The sequence below is a fragment of the Haemaphysalis longicornis genome, unplaced genomic scaffold (genome assembly GCF_048455015.1).
Source record: "Haemaphysalis longicornis isolate Haplotype H1 unplaced genomic scaffold, Haemaphysalis longicornis Haplotype H1 scaffold_6, whole genome shotgun sequence".
Taxonomy (NCBI): Eukaryota; Metazoa; Arthropoda; class Arachnida; order Ixodida; family Ixodidae; genus Haemaphysalis; species Haemaphysalis longicornis.
This window is the reverse complement of record NW_027526407.1, coordinates 40,993,655-41,010,982: the sequence shown is the minus strand read 5'-3', so window position 1 is coordinate 41,010,982 and position 17,328 is coordinate 40,993,655. Positions and strand designations below refer to the sequence as shown.

The following is a 17,328-nucleotide window of genomic DNA, read 5'->3' as shown; positions in this document are numbered from 1 at the left end:
GAGCGTAACTAGTAGTAGCATCTTTGGGGTTTCTAGTATGGGGCACTCGGCTTGGTTGCTACAGTGAAGACAAGGCTACAGCCACGATGGTCAGCAGCGAACATGTCGACCGCATCAGAAATTTCAATGGACTTGTAGCAGTAGCTCGTGCACACGAGTTGGGGGTACACAGAGTTCCACTTCTACCAGAAACTGCAGTTGCCTCCCGCATATACCCTTTACAGGAAGATACAAGGCGAACTAGAGCGAAAACAGAGGTGGTTTCGAAACAAAGGAGAACGTGGTGCAAAACTTGATGGTGACGCTATGCGTCCTCACTATACGAAGTTTAGGGATTCTACCCAGCGCCTTCCTCCTGACAACGACGTATTGGCGTGCGGTACAAACGCCGTTAGGCAAAGCACAACAGGGGAGGGGAGAGCGGGGGGGCGCCTCTACTTCTACTACTTTCACTGCGCACTTAGCCATAGACAATACTTGGGGCAAGCAGCAAAGGGCACTGTATGAAATGTCGTCATTGTTTACCAGTCTTTTCAAAGTTTTCAGTTTCGTGTCAAGGCGGACATGTTTAGACGGAGCGGCGTGAATTTTTTCATTTTATCAGGAAATCTGCCACGTAAGTTCTAATCCGCTCGCACTGCTCTTTGATAGAGTTCGAGAGCACCTTTGTAACAATCCGCAGATAGATAGCAGGAAATGTTGCAGAATTTTAAAGGGTTAGCGAGAAAGTCGCGGCTGTTCTGATGAAGCTGAACAAGAGGGACAGGTTTAGATAGAACAAACCTATGTGCCAACAACCCGCCATGATTAGGAAGCAGCACACAGTTTCTACGAGGACATCGAAAAAGCAATGATGAAAGCAACAACACACTTCACGATTGCGATGGGAGACTTTAACGCAAAGGTCCGTAAGAAGCAAATTGGAGAAAGGTCAGTGGGAAACTTCGGTATAGACAATCACAACGGTCGAGGAGATACACTGGTGGGATTCGCAGAGACAAAACACCTGAGGTTGATGAACATTGTATTTTACAAACCAAATAATATAGAAAGGGACATGGAAGAGCTTCCGATGGTGTCTTTATAAACGATATTGACTTCATTTTAAGTGACACCCCAGGTATCGTGCATTACGTAGAGGCGCTAAGCAAGATTCGGAGCAGCGATCAAAGGATGGTTAAGTGTGAGATAACGCTGAATATCAAATAAGAAAGACGAAAACTAATGAAAACTAAGAACACCGCATGGTGTCAGCAGAGCCAAATCGTAGGAGTTTAAAATAATACTTCAAAACGAATTCTCGGTTTTGAGAGAGCAGAACAAGGTGAGTGTAGACAGGATAAATGACAACGTAACATTGCACTCAGTAAATCAGCAGCAGATGTGGGAGAAGCGACATGTAGCAAACAAACTGGAAAAGTACTAAACGATGAAACAAATTGCAAACGTAAGAAAATGAAAGTTCCAAGTACGGCATTACATTTAATTAGTCGAGTGGTCGAAACTGATTAACAGAAGCAAAGCAACTGACATTCGTGCATATGACATGGTAGTGATTGAGGAACCGCTGCAAATAGGGGGAAGCTTGATAGCAACTAAGACAAAGCTAGCAATCTGCAAAGACTGAATGTACTCACACAGAGATTAGCACGGTTACATTACGCCCAACGTAGACGAGATAATAAAGGCAGAAAAATAATTATACACAAGTCTGTATGCCAGTGACGTTAGAGCAGAAGAAACTACTCAGTAAAAGCTCAAATTGCGATGTCCCACAAGTAACTAAAGAGGGTGTTGGAAAGGCTATCGAAGGAATGCAAATAAAAAAAAAGGTGCAGGTCATGACGCCTTAGCCGTAGATCTGTTGAAAAAAGGAGGATGTATTATACTGGAACAGCTGTCTGTAATTTTTTCAGAATGCTTCAAGACTCAAAAAGTGGATGTAACCTGAAAAAACGCCAACATTATTCCTATTAATAAAAATGGAGATCCCAAGGACCTCAAGAATGACAGATCCATCAGCCTAGTCTCAGTTTTTTACAAGTTGTTTACCAAAGGTATAGAAAGCCGCATAGCTGACAGCCTGGATTCCCATTAACCCAGAGAGCAGGATGAGGTTAGGATACTGAATCCGGGTTACTCAATCATGAATCACATAGATGTTGTCAATCAAGAATTAAAAAAAATACGCAGAGTATACTAAACCGTTTTACAAGGCATTGACAGATTAGGAGAAAGTGTTTGATGTCGTATTCAACGTAGCCGTGATAGAAGCCTAAAAGAACAGGGAATAGAGGAAACCCACATAAGACCTATAGAAGACATATATAACGGATGCACCGGCAAGATAACCCACCACAAGCAAAGCGATCAATTCTCGATCCTAAGGGGCCTAAGACAGGGAGGCACCATCTCGCCAAAACTATTCTCAGCATGTCTGGAAGGGGTATTTAAAGAGCTTGACTGGGAAAACATAGGATTAAGGATAAACGCGGAATACCTGAGCCATTTGACATTTGCGAACGAAATAGTCTTGCTGAGTGAGACTGCCGAACACATGCAAAGAATCCTTACGGAACTACAACCAGAAAGCACGGCCGTGGAGTTAACACTAAATATGAGTGAATCTAAAATAATGAGGGATGAGCATGCGAACATCGTCCGTATCAGCCTAGGAGGAGAAACGACAGGAGCGGTAAAAGAATAAAACAACCTCGGACAGTTGGTTAGTGCTGACCTCAACTACGAGAAGAAATCTGGCACAGAAAAGGCATGAGTTAGGAAACACTCGGTAATCATAAAGTAAGGTACCTCTGTCCGCAAAAAGAAAAATCTAAATCCAGTGCATACTGCTTGCGATGAGATACGGGGCTGAAATGTGGTGGCTTACTGAACAACTAGAAAGCAAACTTAGGTGCGCTCAACTCGCCTTGGAACGAATAATGTTGGGAATAACACTCAGGTACAGGAAACTAACTACCTGGATTAGAGAACCAAATGGAGTAGAAGATAGTATAGTTCAACCAATAAGAAGAAATGGACTTGGGCTGGTCATTGTGGGAGACGAACCAACTAGCGGTAGACAATTACCCTACAGAGTGGATACCGAAAGACGAATCTACACAAAGGGAAAGACCATCAACCCGATGCAGGGAAGAAATAAAGAAATATGGGGGTAAACTGTGGACATAATCAGCACAAGGCAGGAGCGGTTGTAGGCCAATCGGTGAGTCCTTTGTTTTGCAGTGGATCTCAGTAGGCTGATGAAGAAGAAAAAGAAAAAAAGAGGTTGCGCAATGTCAACTTTAACTCGATGGTCAAAAGGGAGAGAGGCGAAAGTTAGTGCGGCGCTGTTTCATTACATAACGTAGCCGCACCCTCGCGGAATCATCGCATTGTAGAAAACAGTGATCCTGATTGATAAAACAAAAACATAAAACATTGAGAAAGCATAAAAAGTCTTTACTTCGACTAGTACTGATGAGCACTGCTCTGAGAGTACTCGTGCCAAGCGGCACTATATTTTTGCTGTTTGTTCCCTTGAATGAAGTTTGCCCCTAACTTCACATTGACGTCATGCGTAAGGCTAGTTTCAATCCAGGAAATTATGATATTTACGTTTCACTGAATAAACTTGCATTCATAATTGATTTGGGTTAGATTTTCATGTGACAGAAGGGTATACTGAAGGGAATATTGTTATATTTGTGGGTACAATGGGATTGCTGTTTTGTATGCTAGATTGCATTTATTTTTCATGCAGCGATCTTTTTTTTTAAATTTCATGTCATTCCATTCAGTAGTCTCAAGATTAGGTTATGCGGGTATGTATGGTCCGTTCCGTTAGGGAGCAGTCGAGGTTTAGTTGCGAAACCAACTTCCATGAAAGACTGTAGTGTCTAAAAGAGGAGTAGAGAGTGTGCCTTCCTTCCCCTCTTCGTTCCTCTTTTCCCGCCCTCTTATTTATCCCCTGAATTCAATTACCCCAGTGCAGGGTAGCAAAGAGGGCTCTACACCTGGTTAACCTCTCAGCCTTTCCGTCCTTTCTCTCTATCTCTCTCTGGGGTTGGCCAGTTAGACTGCGTTTTAGCAGTAATTGTTGCGATAGGAAAAGGTTAGAGGCGCTTAGACAAACGGGATTAGACGAACGGGAAACGAAGAAAACGACGCAGGTTATGGCAGGTAATGGCAGGATGGTAAAAAACGCGTTCCCACTGAAGGAGAAGAAATAGCGTGAAGGGTGTGGGTTTTGTCACGTTTAGCGCAAGCACCACGAAATGCTACGGAATGGCCAGCGAGTATATTGCCCCACTCTTACTGGAAACCCCTACAGAAATTCGCGTGAAGCTGCCGCGATTGACAGGAGATGCCACGTCTGACCCTGCGCCGTGTTGTTTCTTAGAACTTCTGCCATGGCCACCAGGTACGAGCTAGAGCGGGTGGTAAGCTCGGGCCTCAAAAATATTTTATACAACATGACGTTGAATGGTAGACCAAATGTCTGAGATGGCGCTTTCTAGTAAACCTGTATTCATAAAATTCTGTACTATACGTATCAACGCAGCCATCGACAAGCCTTGCACTAATGTACCCAATATATCCTCCTTCATCTATCAGAAGCGCTCGTGCACGATACATAGCCTGTCATTGAATAGCGTACACCCCGATGTAATAAATGCCTGCATTGCAAGCTTGTGGCCTCCACGGTGAAGAGCAAATTAAAACAGGCAATTGATTTTTGCTGAGAACAGGCAATAAATGATCGTTTTTTTTTGCTGAATAACTTGCGTTTTATGGCATCCCCGACTAAGAAATATGTTACATATTTATGTAATGTCGTTGAACATCAGTTAGGACAGGATAAAGATCGGACTTCTTAATAGTTATTTGCTTGTTACAAGGTTTACGCCGTTTCAAACACTGCATTATCCTCTTTCGTGTTGAAGCCTCCAGCTCCCAAACAACACGCGGCTTCGTTATATACAAAAAATGCTTCATTGTTAACGCAAGCCCAGAAATGAAATAATGAAAGTTTGGAACAAAGACCCTTGCGATGTGGAAGTCCGAAAACGCTTCTTTGGAAAACAAACATCAATGCCTGATTTTAGGTCACTCTAGAAAAGAAAATCCCCCAGTGAACACGTCCAGAAAAGATTAGGATTTAGGAAATGGGGCCATGCAATGCGTTTATTCCCTGTTGTTTTTCTCGGGCACTGCAAACTTCTTTGCAGAAATTTTGTCCGAGCGTAAAAGTGAACACGGTAATGATGTGTTTACTTACACAGCAGGTGAATCATTACTCCCACAAACCTGCCACTACATTCAACGCACTCCCACCGTCGTTCCTTCCGAGATTGCAAAACTAACGAACTATTGTCCGTGGAGTTCCCTTTTGTGTTGGAGAAGCCGCTAAGCCGATGTTATAGTATGTATTCCGTGCTCTGTAGTCCTGTATTCCGAGCTCTGCTTTTTGTCTTTTGTTGCTCGTGAAGTTTTGTTCATCCTGTTGATATTTTTTGCTCATACTGTAACTCCACAAAAAAACGGCTTTATCGCTCCAAGCATTTTCACATGTAGGGTCCATGTATTCTCGTTATCGGGCAGTTAAGAAAAGCCTGACAGATGCAGAGCTCCACAAGAAAATAACAAACACATTCCTTCCGACTTTCGAAGGGGACCGGAAATTGGCAAGCGGTGCTACCGCCCATTTCATTTATTTTATATCTTTGCAAGACGCCCTGCAATACGTAGCGTTGCGAGAGGCATTTTCTTTGTTCCCAAGTCACGAAAAAAATGATGTTTACCAGGGTGTAAGCAATGCGAAGCCATTCCCTACTGTTTTTTCCATGTTCTTGGGATCACCGAAACACAAAAAATGTGTCAGGCCATTGTAGTCGGTACAAGGCCTTACATGGAAATCAACCCGGATCAACTTCAAAGCACCCTCTTCAAAGAGAGTCGGCGAGCCAACGTTTGAAGTTCGCAAACCTTAAATACACGACATCGAACTTCTCTCTTTCTTCCCTACTCAGCAGGAGAATGCAGTTGGCGCAATGATTGCTCAGCAGTACTCCAACCAGCTCCCTTTATTAGTTTTAAGGGGTTTTTGGAAAGTTCTAGAAAACATAATCTTTCCTTCTTTTGGATTTGCCAATCCTTTAAAGCTAGCACCTAGAAATTTTTGGTGAAGAACAAATGAAAAGGTTTTTAAGTTTTCTTTGGTATTCAACACCATCTTGGTGAAGTTTTCAAAAACCGTCAACAAAGCTTTCAAGGAAATAAAATGTATTTTTATGGTAAGCCAACAGGCGTTAAATGTCAAGTAGTTAATCATATTACGGCTACACAATAAATTTGGATAAATGTGTTATCTTTACGATTACTACTGTGGTAGAGAGCATTAGGACATTGGCGTTCGCCAGGTTTCAGTGGTGCGACCACCTTTTTCTGTTCATTAATGGCGTTGTAGAAGTGATTACAGTGAAACTCAAACTTTACCCCAATTACGGCCTTCTTTGTAAAAATTCGCGGTCCGTGGAACAAGAACGTTCTAAATATGTCTTTAAATGTTTGGCCACCAGCTGTGATGAAATACAAATATCTTTTAACACTGTAATACTGTGTTGATGCAAATAAGTAATAAAAAGTGAATATGGCACTAACTGCACAAACTTTCAGAAGTCAAAAATTACCTTAACTGGACTAAACACATCACACAGAGTAGCTGATCCTAGAATTCATAAGTTCCTCTGAAGAGCGAGAGCATTTTGAAGTCCCAAATCCCCCTTCTCCACTTTGAAGCTGTCGTTATAGTTACCTTAAACCTAGTTGAGACCATTTCGGAGGCTTTCACAAAAAGCGCAGTGAACGCATTAGAAAGAGTGGAATATTTTATTATTTGAGCTGTTGCAGGCCAAGCCTTTTCGTAAGTCTGCTGAACGTGGTGCATCACGCAAGGGTTTCCCACAGTTTCTCAGACCGGTTCCCAGGTCCATCTATAGAGGGAACTGTGGCCTGTCGATGCTATCAGGCCTGACGCGTCATCAACCCGCTACAAAGGAGTTACCTCTGTCACACATCATCATCATCAAAATCAGCTATGCCGAATTCCACATGAAATCGCCGGCCGGGGCGGCACGAAGTACCTAAGGCCGAATCCCCTTACAACGGACAAGAATGTGGGGCCAAGAGTAACCAACAGAAAAGCTGGTGGGACTCGGATTTCTACTGCTACTTTACGGAGCTCTCATCCAGAAAATCGAATGGCGAAACCCTTTTCCGGACAAGCGTACCTCCTACCACAACATCAAGACACACCGCGAGGTCAAGAACAGCAGCTCACGATCTGGCCATGATAGGGATCACTAGGTAGAATTGGGAACTTGAAGGCACCCAGATACTGGCGAATTTAAGATATTCGGACAGGTAGAAGCGAGCCAGCAATAACTGTAAACACCATTCGACGAACTACTCAACAAATGCAAGGAAGAAGTGGCCATTGCAGATGGCTCAATACCAGAAGCTTAAGTTTCCAAATTACCTTTTCTGAAAGTAGTACGCGTCAAGGCACTTATCGACAGAAAGATTTCGGATGCAGTAATAGCTCTGGCACGGTAAATTGCGCAGCAAAGTTACGCAACAAGTCAAGCAGAACATGAGGCAGTTGCTAAGTCAGAAACTGGAGAAAATTTCCGCAACACTATAAGACTTCAGTCTTTAGGTTCAAGAAAACCGCATTACATAATATTATTTAGGCAGCTTCTTCATAACCCGAAGAAAGCGTGCAAGAAAACTACAACGGATGCAAACTCGGTGAATGAGTCTATGCACTTGAGAAAAGACCGTTCTATACAAGAGAGAAAAAAAATCACTCATTAACCGAAAAATATGGCACACGAACTGTAGAGCTTCCCGTTGAGAAGAACTCCGATTTGTCGCGCAAGATAGTTTGGACAAAATAGTTATACGGGAAACCCACAGCAAGTTTTCCGGTATCCAAGAATATGAGATATACACTTTTCAAATAACAAATAGTAGAGCCATCGAGGTTTAAAAGTGTCCCAGTGCACCGCAGCGCCCCGTAAGCTCCGGTCGAAATAATACCCCATCAAAAGCTGGAGCGAAGCCTCTCCATCCTTAATGTATCCCTCCAGGTATCGCCAGCAGGCTTTGATGCACTCACGCGGAAGGGAGACCGGTACAGAAAAGGGCAGAAGCTGGTTGTTGCTCGATACAACAAAGTGAGCCTCAAGGCATGTGAACTTAGAACTACAAACAAATATATTAACTTTTGTGAAGGTGAACTCACTTGTCAGCAGACATCAAGTAATTTTCCAGTCGCTCCTTATACTCATCTAAGAGGTTGTCATCTGAAAGAGAACAGAAAACGCTATTAAAGCACTGAAGCAAAAATCTCTGAGTTACTTTCTGTAGCTATGAACATGCATTCGGTAAGCAAAAAGTACATCAGGCTATAAGAACTTCCACACTTCGCAGAACACTAGCAGAGTGTGCTGGCTTAGTAACGTTTGGGTTCGATGCCAGTTGCCTATTCTTATACAGCTCGTCTAAGCTTGAGTGCTTGAAGCTGCTCCTAATCACGATAGCTACGTATGCCTGATTTCCTTTCTTTCCGTGCGAAACCAAATACTTCTCGCCAGGCGCTTCCGCTTAAAACTTGTTTATCTCATAATTTTTGCATCAAGGAATCAAGTTATGGGTTCAAAATGTTGCAATCGTACCAAACACAATTCTTCTTGGTAAGTAGGTTGTGCGGAGTAGATAAAAGAGAGCAGTAATTGCTTCTTGTGAAACAATATGTACCCGTATTGATTGTTCAGCAATTCAAAGCTATCTGCTTTTATGACAGACTAAAAAACTTGCTTTGGAATTAGTTTTAAGCTCACCTGTCCAGGAGGGAGTGGCCAGATTACAAGAACAGAGGTTGCACAAAATAACTAAGTATCTTTTGCGCCAGCTCAGCGCAGACGAGCTAATTACGTTACCCTTAACTATAAATCTAGCAACGTTACTAACGTGACCAAACGGGCTCACAAATTCAAAGAATATGAGAGTTCGATGGTCTCACATTCTCGCAATTATGAGTAATATCATGTACATTCCGCCGCCCCCTCCTGCAGAAGCTTTTAATGGGACCCTGCAACACTTTCGATAAGCCGCTTCACTCTTTCCTTTGCGTCTGGAACCACTGCGAAAGCTACAGTTATCCCCAGTGCAGAGCGGCCCTGCCGGAATTGCTCGTCGTACCAGATATGCCTTGCATTTCTCCATTGTTCTTTATTAACGCTTTTCGATAGCAACTTAAAAAAAGACATTTTTTTAAGTGGCAATCGAAAAGCGTTAATTCTGTACCTGAAGGGAAACAGGCCAGCAGGCTATAAGTGGCCTTAGTGACGTAATTAGAGCCGTTGCAGAACGTCAAAGCCGGGAAAGAGAGGAAATTTTATTGAGCGAGATCGTTGCCTGCCGTTGCTTTCTTTTTGTTACAATATTTGCACCTGGCTTGTTTTTGTTACTGTAGAAAGCAATCGTTTCGTGAAAAATAAAATATCCTCGAAAAACAGGGTCGTGTAAGACTACGTCGCAGACGGCAATCGGCCAGTGCGTGTAAGGCAACTCGAAAGCGGCGGACTCGTGTGCAGCTAAAACAAGCATAGTGCGCGCAATATCAACGACATTACGCATCGGTACTTGTATGTTTACAAGCGCTTTCATAACTTTCTCTGTTAATCCCCCAATTTTTACTCCTATAAAAAGAATGTACCCTAAATTTAAGCTCACATAACTCGTTCCGCGAGCTTATAAGCTCTGCCTAATTTGCGTTTGCCTTCGCCGGCCTCCGCCAATCGCAGAGCTGGCTGGTATGACATCGTAGGTTCTCTTACGGGAAATGAGCTCGTGGATCGCATGGCCATTCCCTTTTCTCCTAATCATATAGCTTATTTTAGCGGTGTGTTGAAAGTGGTGTCAGTATGACTCTAACGAGGCAATCTTTCGACTGAACCAAACTTGAGTTTTGTCTTCATGGCCCCTTTAAGGCTTACATATAAGCAAATATCGAAAATACGGAATTAAAGTTCGCTCACCGTAGTTGTTGTACGGCACAGCAAGCACTGTACCGACCAGGAAAATGACTACTAAGGTGAGGGCGATGAAGTGCGACTGCATGCTGCTGCTGGATTGGTGAGACGGTCGAGGTGGTCGCAGGTCACCGGGGCACTCTGAAAAAAAAAAGAGAAGCAAAGGGATGAAACATCATGCACCCCTCCGTCCAACGCTGATTATGGTTCAACGCGAAATTTTCTCGTTATCGATTACTTTGTTCGTCGACGCCACACTGCGAGTATGAGCTTCGCTAGAGGTATGCACCGCTTTTCTAGAATAACCGCACCAACTCTCGGGTACACACTAACTTTTGGGTTTGGGGTCTACGGCGTGAATCGGAACCTGTTTGTCGTACAGTGAGTACTTTCTCAAGTGGCTGCTGGTGCAAGGTGGTCAATCTCAAATTTCGGCGTTAGGCCTAACGTTGGAAACCTTAAAATGCTACTTTAGGCCTAACGTCCTGTGGCTAACAACGTCACAGAATGCAGAGCACCTTCTTTCTCATTGTACGTCGAGCCTACATAAAGGTATCGGTGGTTAACGGTTGTCGACGTTCACCTCCCAACATAACGTTAGGCGTATGTACTTCGCGCCGTCTAACGCCTGCGTCCCCTCCCCTTTCTTCTGCACATCAACCTTTAGCGGACGTTGCCTAAAGGAGCTGTCGCCAAGCTTAGCAGAAAAGCGTTTTAATTTTATACACTTCACCAACGATTGTAATCATTGTCAGAGAAAGTTGGCTTTTCTGCAACGCGTTTTCGTGTACGGACATCCACAGTTTGAGGCTGAAAGCTTCCCTTTCAAATGACAGTTGAATCATTGATGGGTTGCTCACATTAGGCCCCATGTCGGGACGTCGCCTACCCACGTCGCTTCTGCGTCATCGCCGTATCAACCTTGCGCGAGCCAGTTATAAACAGCAAAATGCTGTACACGGTCACGTCAATTGCGCCGTCGGGCGACTTACGCTTGCGCATAGGAGTCAGCCCAACGCATTATGTTATCGATACTGCGCAATACATGTGCTAATCGAATAACGTTGGTGCATCTTTCAAAACGCACCAAGCCAGTCAGGCACCCTTTGCCGCTGTTATTTTTCGCCATTTCGTGCGTAAAAGCTTACCTTGAGACGCTCTGACTTTTTATGTTCATTTCGCACGCGTTTGGCTTCAACTAAAAACTGGTGCTGCTTCCGATTAAGTATAGATGTCGACAAACTACGCGCCTTAAATTTTATAGAAATGTTGTAACCGCGGGCAGGCCTATGTGGCGTACGACCGTAAAAACGTAACGTACTAAGTCAACGAATTCTTATTACATATTTTTTGTGCGTTCAGGTTTTTGTTTTGTTGCTGAGCTTTCCTCCCCGGTTTGAGATTACCACAGCAGTTTTCTTTATTTCTCTTCATTTCCTCGCCAGAGGCGGCACCGTGGGAGTTTATTCAATTAAGCGTCCTTTCACCGAATTTTTCGTATACACTGCCTTTTATGTCGTGTATAGCAAAACTTTTTATGGTACATGCTGCGACCCCCACTCGCTGTCCTGGCTACGCACTCCCGGAATGAAATACAGGCAGGACACAACAAATTGCAAAGAGTAGTCCCAGTGTAGAACGACTTGGAACAAAATTCAGCAGTGTTAAAGACTATCTCTTCGTAATACGTTCTTGTTTTGTCTTATATGGCATTCTTATCGGGTTACAACGCCGAAATTGCCCTGAAATGGCGCACGCTACGAGGGAAAGAATCTCTTTGTCCCCTGCCGTGGCCACATTTCGCTTTGTTCCTTATTCCGCCTGCGGTCAAACCATTAGGGTTTCGCGAATGGCCACCGCTCACAAAAAAAGAGCGCCATCTGACGGAGAAATAAACCTAGAAAACCTGCGAATGCAAATTGAGGCCGCAATTAGGACCGTCGCCTGCGTTTTATCTTCAGTGTTCCGCCCCGGCGTGGTGATTCGTTTTGATTCCGTGCTGCCTACGGAATGAAACTTCTTATTGGATTCCTGGTGAGAGTTTGTGAAAAAAAAAAATGCACACGATTTCCTTCTGGGAGTTTTGTGCAGAGGCTGCCAAGAACGTTACAAGCTTTCCAGCGTGGCCAATTTTAATTATACGCCCGTCTGACTCATTAGCCTGCCTTGTCGGGTAGTGTAAGGATTCTCGTCGGTGGTGAGGAAAATAAAATATTCGTTTGGTTAGCGCTTAACAATTCGCGCCAGAGCTACCTGAGTGGTAATCACTGTCGCCAATTAAATAAAGAAGGCATAATTACGTTAACGCCTTAAAACGAAGGCAAACATTAAAACATTCACAGACAGTCTGACTGCGTTAATTTATGAATTAGTGTGCGAAGCACTAGGCACCTTTGCTGATATAGCCTATCCAGAAACCAGTGGCAGGTATATATGCAGCTCTGCGTGTACGTATCCCTGCTACCACAACAACACAAACTTTATGGTATGCGCTGGACAGCCGTACTTATGGCTGACTTGCAGCTTTGACGTTTTACTGCTTCACCCGGCGCCTCCAGCAGCAACGTTAGAAACACTACTTTTTCAGTGGGTACAGTTGACGCTGTTAGAGCTAAAAGCGTGGCTTTAGGCCTAATCAGCGGCGTTTGTGCTTAACGTTACGCAACCTTAAACTTGACGCTTACAACATTCCAAGCAACGTCATAGTCCTTGTTCGTAGATGGGTATAGGGGGAACCACTCGACTATGTCGCACCTCAAAGCAAGACGCTAGATTTACCCAAGGCCGCCGCGCTCAACTTACGGCGCGGCGTTGCTACGGTGCGGTGACGGCAACTGATCGCGGAGGCCATGGTTTACCGTTATTTAACGTCGTGTATTTTATTTAATGCCCTGGTTCAGCCACACCACCCCTTACCTCTGCACGGCATGAACCTTTCCGCACTCAAGGCGTACACGAACAAATGCGGTAGACTTTTCCCCCAGAACTTCCCTTTCAACATCCGCGAAATCGGCCGAGGTAGTCTATTAGCGCATTTAAAAACACCACAATGTTTACTGGTTTGCATCATCATCATCATCATAATCATCATTATGCTGTCTGCGCCCACTGCTGGGCAAATGCCTCTCCTATAGATCTCCAATTATCTCGGCCCTGTGCTAACTGCGACCAATTTATCCCCGCAAACTTCTTCACCTCATCTGCCCACCTAACTTTCTGCCGCACGCTTCCACGCTCATTCACCCCGAAGTGATGGAGTAAACATGGCGAGCAACGAAGAGCCAACGTCCTTCGACAGTGCTATATTTGCCAACCGAGTCGGCGCGGCGCACATCAGAAAATGTAACCACTCATTCTATAAAAAGGACAAGCAAAATGCTTTTGTATGAGGTAGCCTATCGTCATTTTCACAAAGAACCGGAAGCAAGAGTCACTTTTCTCGGGTTGCAAAACACGGTTATTCTGTGTTAAGGGGCCAACAGTACTACCCAAGTACTTGGGCATGCCCGCCTCCATTATTGAGAACTCGATATGATGATGCTCAAATCAGATCATTATTTAAAGCAGCTGGCGGATGGGCTGAAGTTCATAGTCACTTCACGACGACATGGAAACGTGGTGGTCTCATTTCATACCAATCAGCCGGTCTTCATTGCCGCTCGTGGCTGTAACGCCGTGTTCCCCAAAAGTATCTATGCACGGACCCCAGGTCAGTCCTAATTTCGCCATACAAATGTGATTGCCTCGGATTGCTCCGGCCGTGACGTATAACGTTCGTATATATGAAGTCTAGGAATGGCCCAGGTAATAAGGCATCTGTGTAGGTACATACATACTTCCTTATGAGCGCTATTACTCTGGGTGAAGAAGCTACTGAGGGTTGGTGTTGCGCTTGGCCTGACGGCTAATGTGGACGTTGTTATGCGGAGCAGTGAATGAGCGTGGTAGCGAATATAACGAAACTACGGCGTTGTTGTCGCCCGCGGACACAACACCCCATCAGACATTCCATAAGGCAAGGAGGATATGCAAATGTTGCCCATGGTCCAACAACTACGGTACCAACCATATATATGCAACTACTTGCAGCTCTACCAATGATAAGCATTCCGAACCCGTCCACGATATACTGAAGTTGAAGCCATTAGGATTTTCCATTCTGCTAACTTAAATTTGAAATAAACTGTCAAGCCCCAAATCGACCGCTAGACACAACTCGCAAGATATTATCTTATCCGTGCGCCAAGCGGATTGCTCTCAGCCGCCATTCGCTGACAGTTCTAGCGCCACCACTGAATTCCCGACCTTTGAAACGATGCGTGCTGTAGGAATAAACTAGCTACCCGTTGTCGCTGGAGCATCGCTGGGAAGCAAATACTCTCCTCATTGATAATTTTCTTGTTTGATAAAGTTTACAGCGTCACGGCCAGCGTTCACTTGCTTTTTGCCTTAAAACGTTGCTCACACCGTCCGCAACCACCTTCCAATTTGCGTCACGCATCACAGAAGAGGCCCTCAAGGTAAACAAAACATTGAATTGGATGCACGCGTGTCGTGTACTGCTGAAGGGATGAAAAACAAACAACAGTAGCAAAAGCAAAACTGAAACGGCAACAACGCTCGACCCGTCAGGGGACAACACGTCGTGCTTCAATTACGTATGCAGCCAATATACTGTGCCGAGACAAACAAACGCTCTGCGTCCCGCTTTTGCTTCATGCACTTTCGCATGGGTTCGCTGCACGGAAAACATCGCCCGTCGTGAGAAAAACGGAGCGTTTTGTTATGCGGACCGCGTGCAGCATTTTTCCCGCGCAAATCCCCTCTCGGTTCAGTCGAGGATTTCCAACCCTTCCTCGACATTGTAAGTAGAGTGGCCATGAAGACACGACAAAAACATTCATTTCAAACAACTGGGTAAGTCACTCAACTCAATTCCAGTCCCGAATGACGTTTTTAAAGCAAAATAAGATAAGAAACATGACAAAACTTTTAAACTTCGCGCTACTCAACGTCGGTGATGACGTAATAGAGGGAATACTGAAGGAACTGCGTTATCAGGGATTTAACGGCACGTTACCATCCATGTGATCCGATCAAACTGTACTTGAAACACCACTACAATCGCACACTCATATTTTTAGCGCTCTCTTTGGGCGCCGGCTGCCAATGACATGAGCAAGTTGATGTGACGTCATAAAGAAATGACGAGAAAGTCTCTGGCGAGTTGCGATTGCTCTATCTTTTTTCCTCAACATCTAGCTTACTTGTTTCAAGATCGCCTTGAAATTAGTCTTATTATTAGACTAACCGAATCCTCTAAAAGAACGAAACTTCTATTCTACCTTCGTGCCCCTCTTAGAAAAGGCTGCGGCACCGGCGGCTGCAGTTTCTAATAAGTATTTCCTCCCAACACTTTTTACCGTAACGAATGCCGCATGGAAAACGGCGCCGTCGACATTTTCTCGCGAGCTGACTTTTGTTGTGCCGCCCTTTCACGGGAATTTATTCAACGGACTTAGGTTTTATTCTCGTTTTCACCTCAGAAAACGAGTTCGTGCTCGCCAGAAACCCCAACTTGCTCACAGAAAAGCGTCGGCGCAATTGAGCAAATATTGAATGCTGTTCCCTGAAACAGCGCATGCCCCCTTCTGAGAAAACAGTCGGGCGGCAACAAAGCAATTTTGAAAAAAAAGAATTGTTGCAAGTTATGCACTTCGCCTGCTTCGATGCAAACACCGTAGGTACCACAGCTAGTAGCGGAAGAGACTTTTTTTAATAACATGCAAATGTCATACACTGCCTTAGCTGGGCGAGTTATGGCGACTGCTATACATTCATTCAAATGAAAGAAAAAATGTGCAGAGAGAAACTTTTTTTTTGTCTCTGCCTGCTTTTCCGTAAAATTACTGCCGCCTCCCGATGTGTCGTTGTGCGTTCCCTGAAACACTGCCGGAAAGCCTTGCAAACGTCAATAGAGACCCAGCCGTCTAGTTCCCATGTTGACATTTAATTTCCGCCTTTCTGCGATTCAGCCGTTTTGCAAAAGAAGCCGTATACAACGCGTTCGCATAAAGCCAAGTGGTTTATTGAAATTGTCAACAGACATTCAAATGCACCCGAACTTAGCTCACAGTCTTAATATTGAAAAAATCACAGGTTTCGGTACAACTCATTTTTTTAACGGCGAAGCTGTTTAGGAATTCCTCTATACCGGCGTTCCACAAAACTCAGCTTAAGAGTATGAAGAAAAACTCCCACCTCCCCTCGCGGGAACCCCTGTGTAGATGCGACGCATAGGGGGTTGTCGTTGCAGCGTTGGACAGCGGATGAACGGCGCTGGAACGATGGAGCGGAGCGGCGCACGCACCGCGTTTTATAGCGCGCATAACGGTGAGGGGACGCGCCGGCGCCAGTGAGACTGCCGCGGCTATGACGCAACACAATCCAACACAATCCACTTTAATCCAATCCAATCCAATTCAAATCCAATCTAGGCCAAGCCAAGCCAATCCAATCGAATCCAATCCAATGCCCCTCGCGAGAGAAGAGTGTTCGCTATCGGAGAGGAGAGGGGGTCAGCGGTGGAGAGCGCGGCTCGCGCGGCGAGCAGAATGGGGAGGGGCGGACGCCGACGACAACGCCGACGACGCCGGATGCAGGGACAAGGCGAGTGAATGAGGTGCAGTCGCATCTAAAAGGAATCACCGGTATCGGCAGGATTAAAACTGGTATCTGGTAGATCAACGTCGTTAGAGGCAGTCGTCTTACCCACTCGGCTACGACCATGAGTTAGTATCCAAGCGCCAAACAGCTGACTCGCTCGGCTGTGACTGTGGGGAGAGGAATCACGCCACCTGCTCGAAGCAGAACATGTGATAGGGTGCACCTTGCACCTGTGGGCGCCCAGTTTATGTGTTCGCTTTCCGTACGTTCGTTTTGCTTCTTCGATTTGCTTCTTATTCGCCGTTATAGCAACAACGATGGAGTGAAAGTCGTTGCGGTGGCGAAGAATTCACGGCGAAATTAATCGATTTAAGCTACAATTTTCATTTTCGCGCCAAAACGTGTGCTTGAACGGCGTTTGCAATGATGTCATAAGAACAGGTCTTTCAGCTAAACTTGGTGTGGAGCGGCACGGCCGGGCTGGAGGAGCGGCGGGCGCGCACTTGCGCGTTCGCCGCTCCTCCAGTCCGGCCGTGGGAGCGGAGACTTGCTTACTGTTTGT

The 17,328-nt window shown here is 45.0% G+C and overlaps 1 protein-coding gene across 2 annotated transcripts in view; it reads right to left on the bottom strand.

Annotated features, from left to right (window-relative positions):
• LOC144142503 (xibalbin-1-like) overlaps positions 1-17,328 on the bottom strand; it is a 134,240-nt gene that overhangs the window by 3,746 nt on the left and 113,166 nt on the right. For both annotated transcript variants that reach the window (XM_077674059.1, XM_077674060.1), the window contains 2 exons: positions 10,107-10,241; positions 8,309-8,369 (listed from right to left, as the gene is read on the bottom strand). In XM_077674059.1, the coding sequence (XP_077530185.1) occupies positions 8,309-8,369; positions 10,107-10,188 (143 nt within the window). In that variant the 5' untranslated portion in view covers positions 10,189-10,241. The remainder of the gene's footprint in view (positions 1-8,308; positions 8,370-10,106; positions 10,242-17,328) is intronic.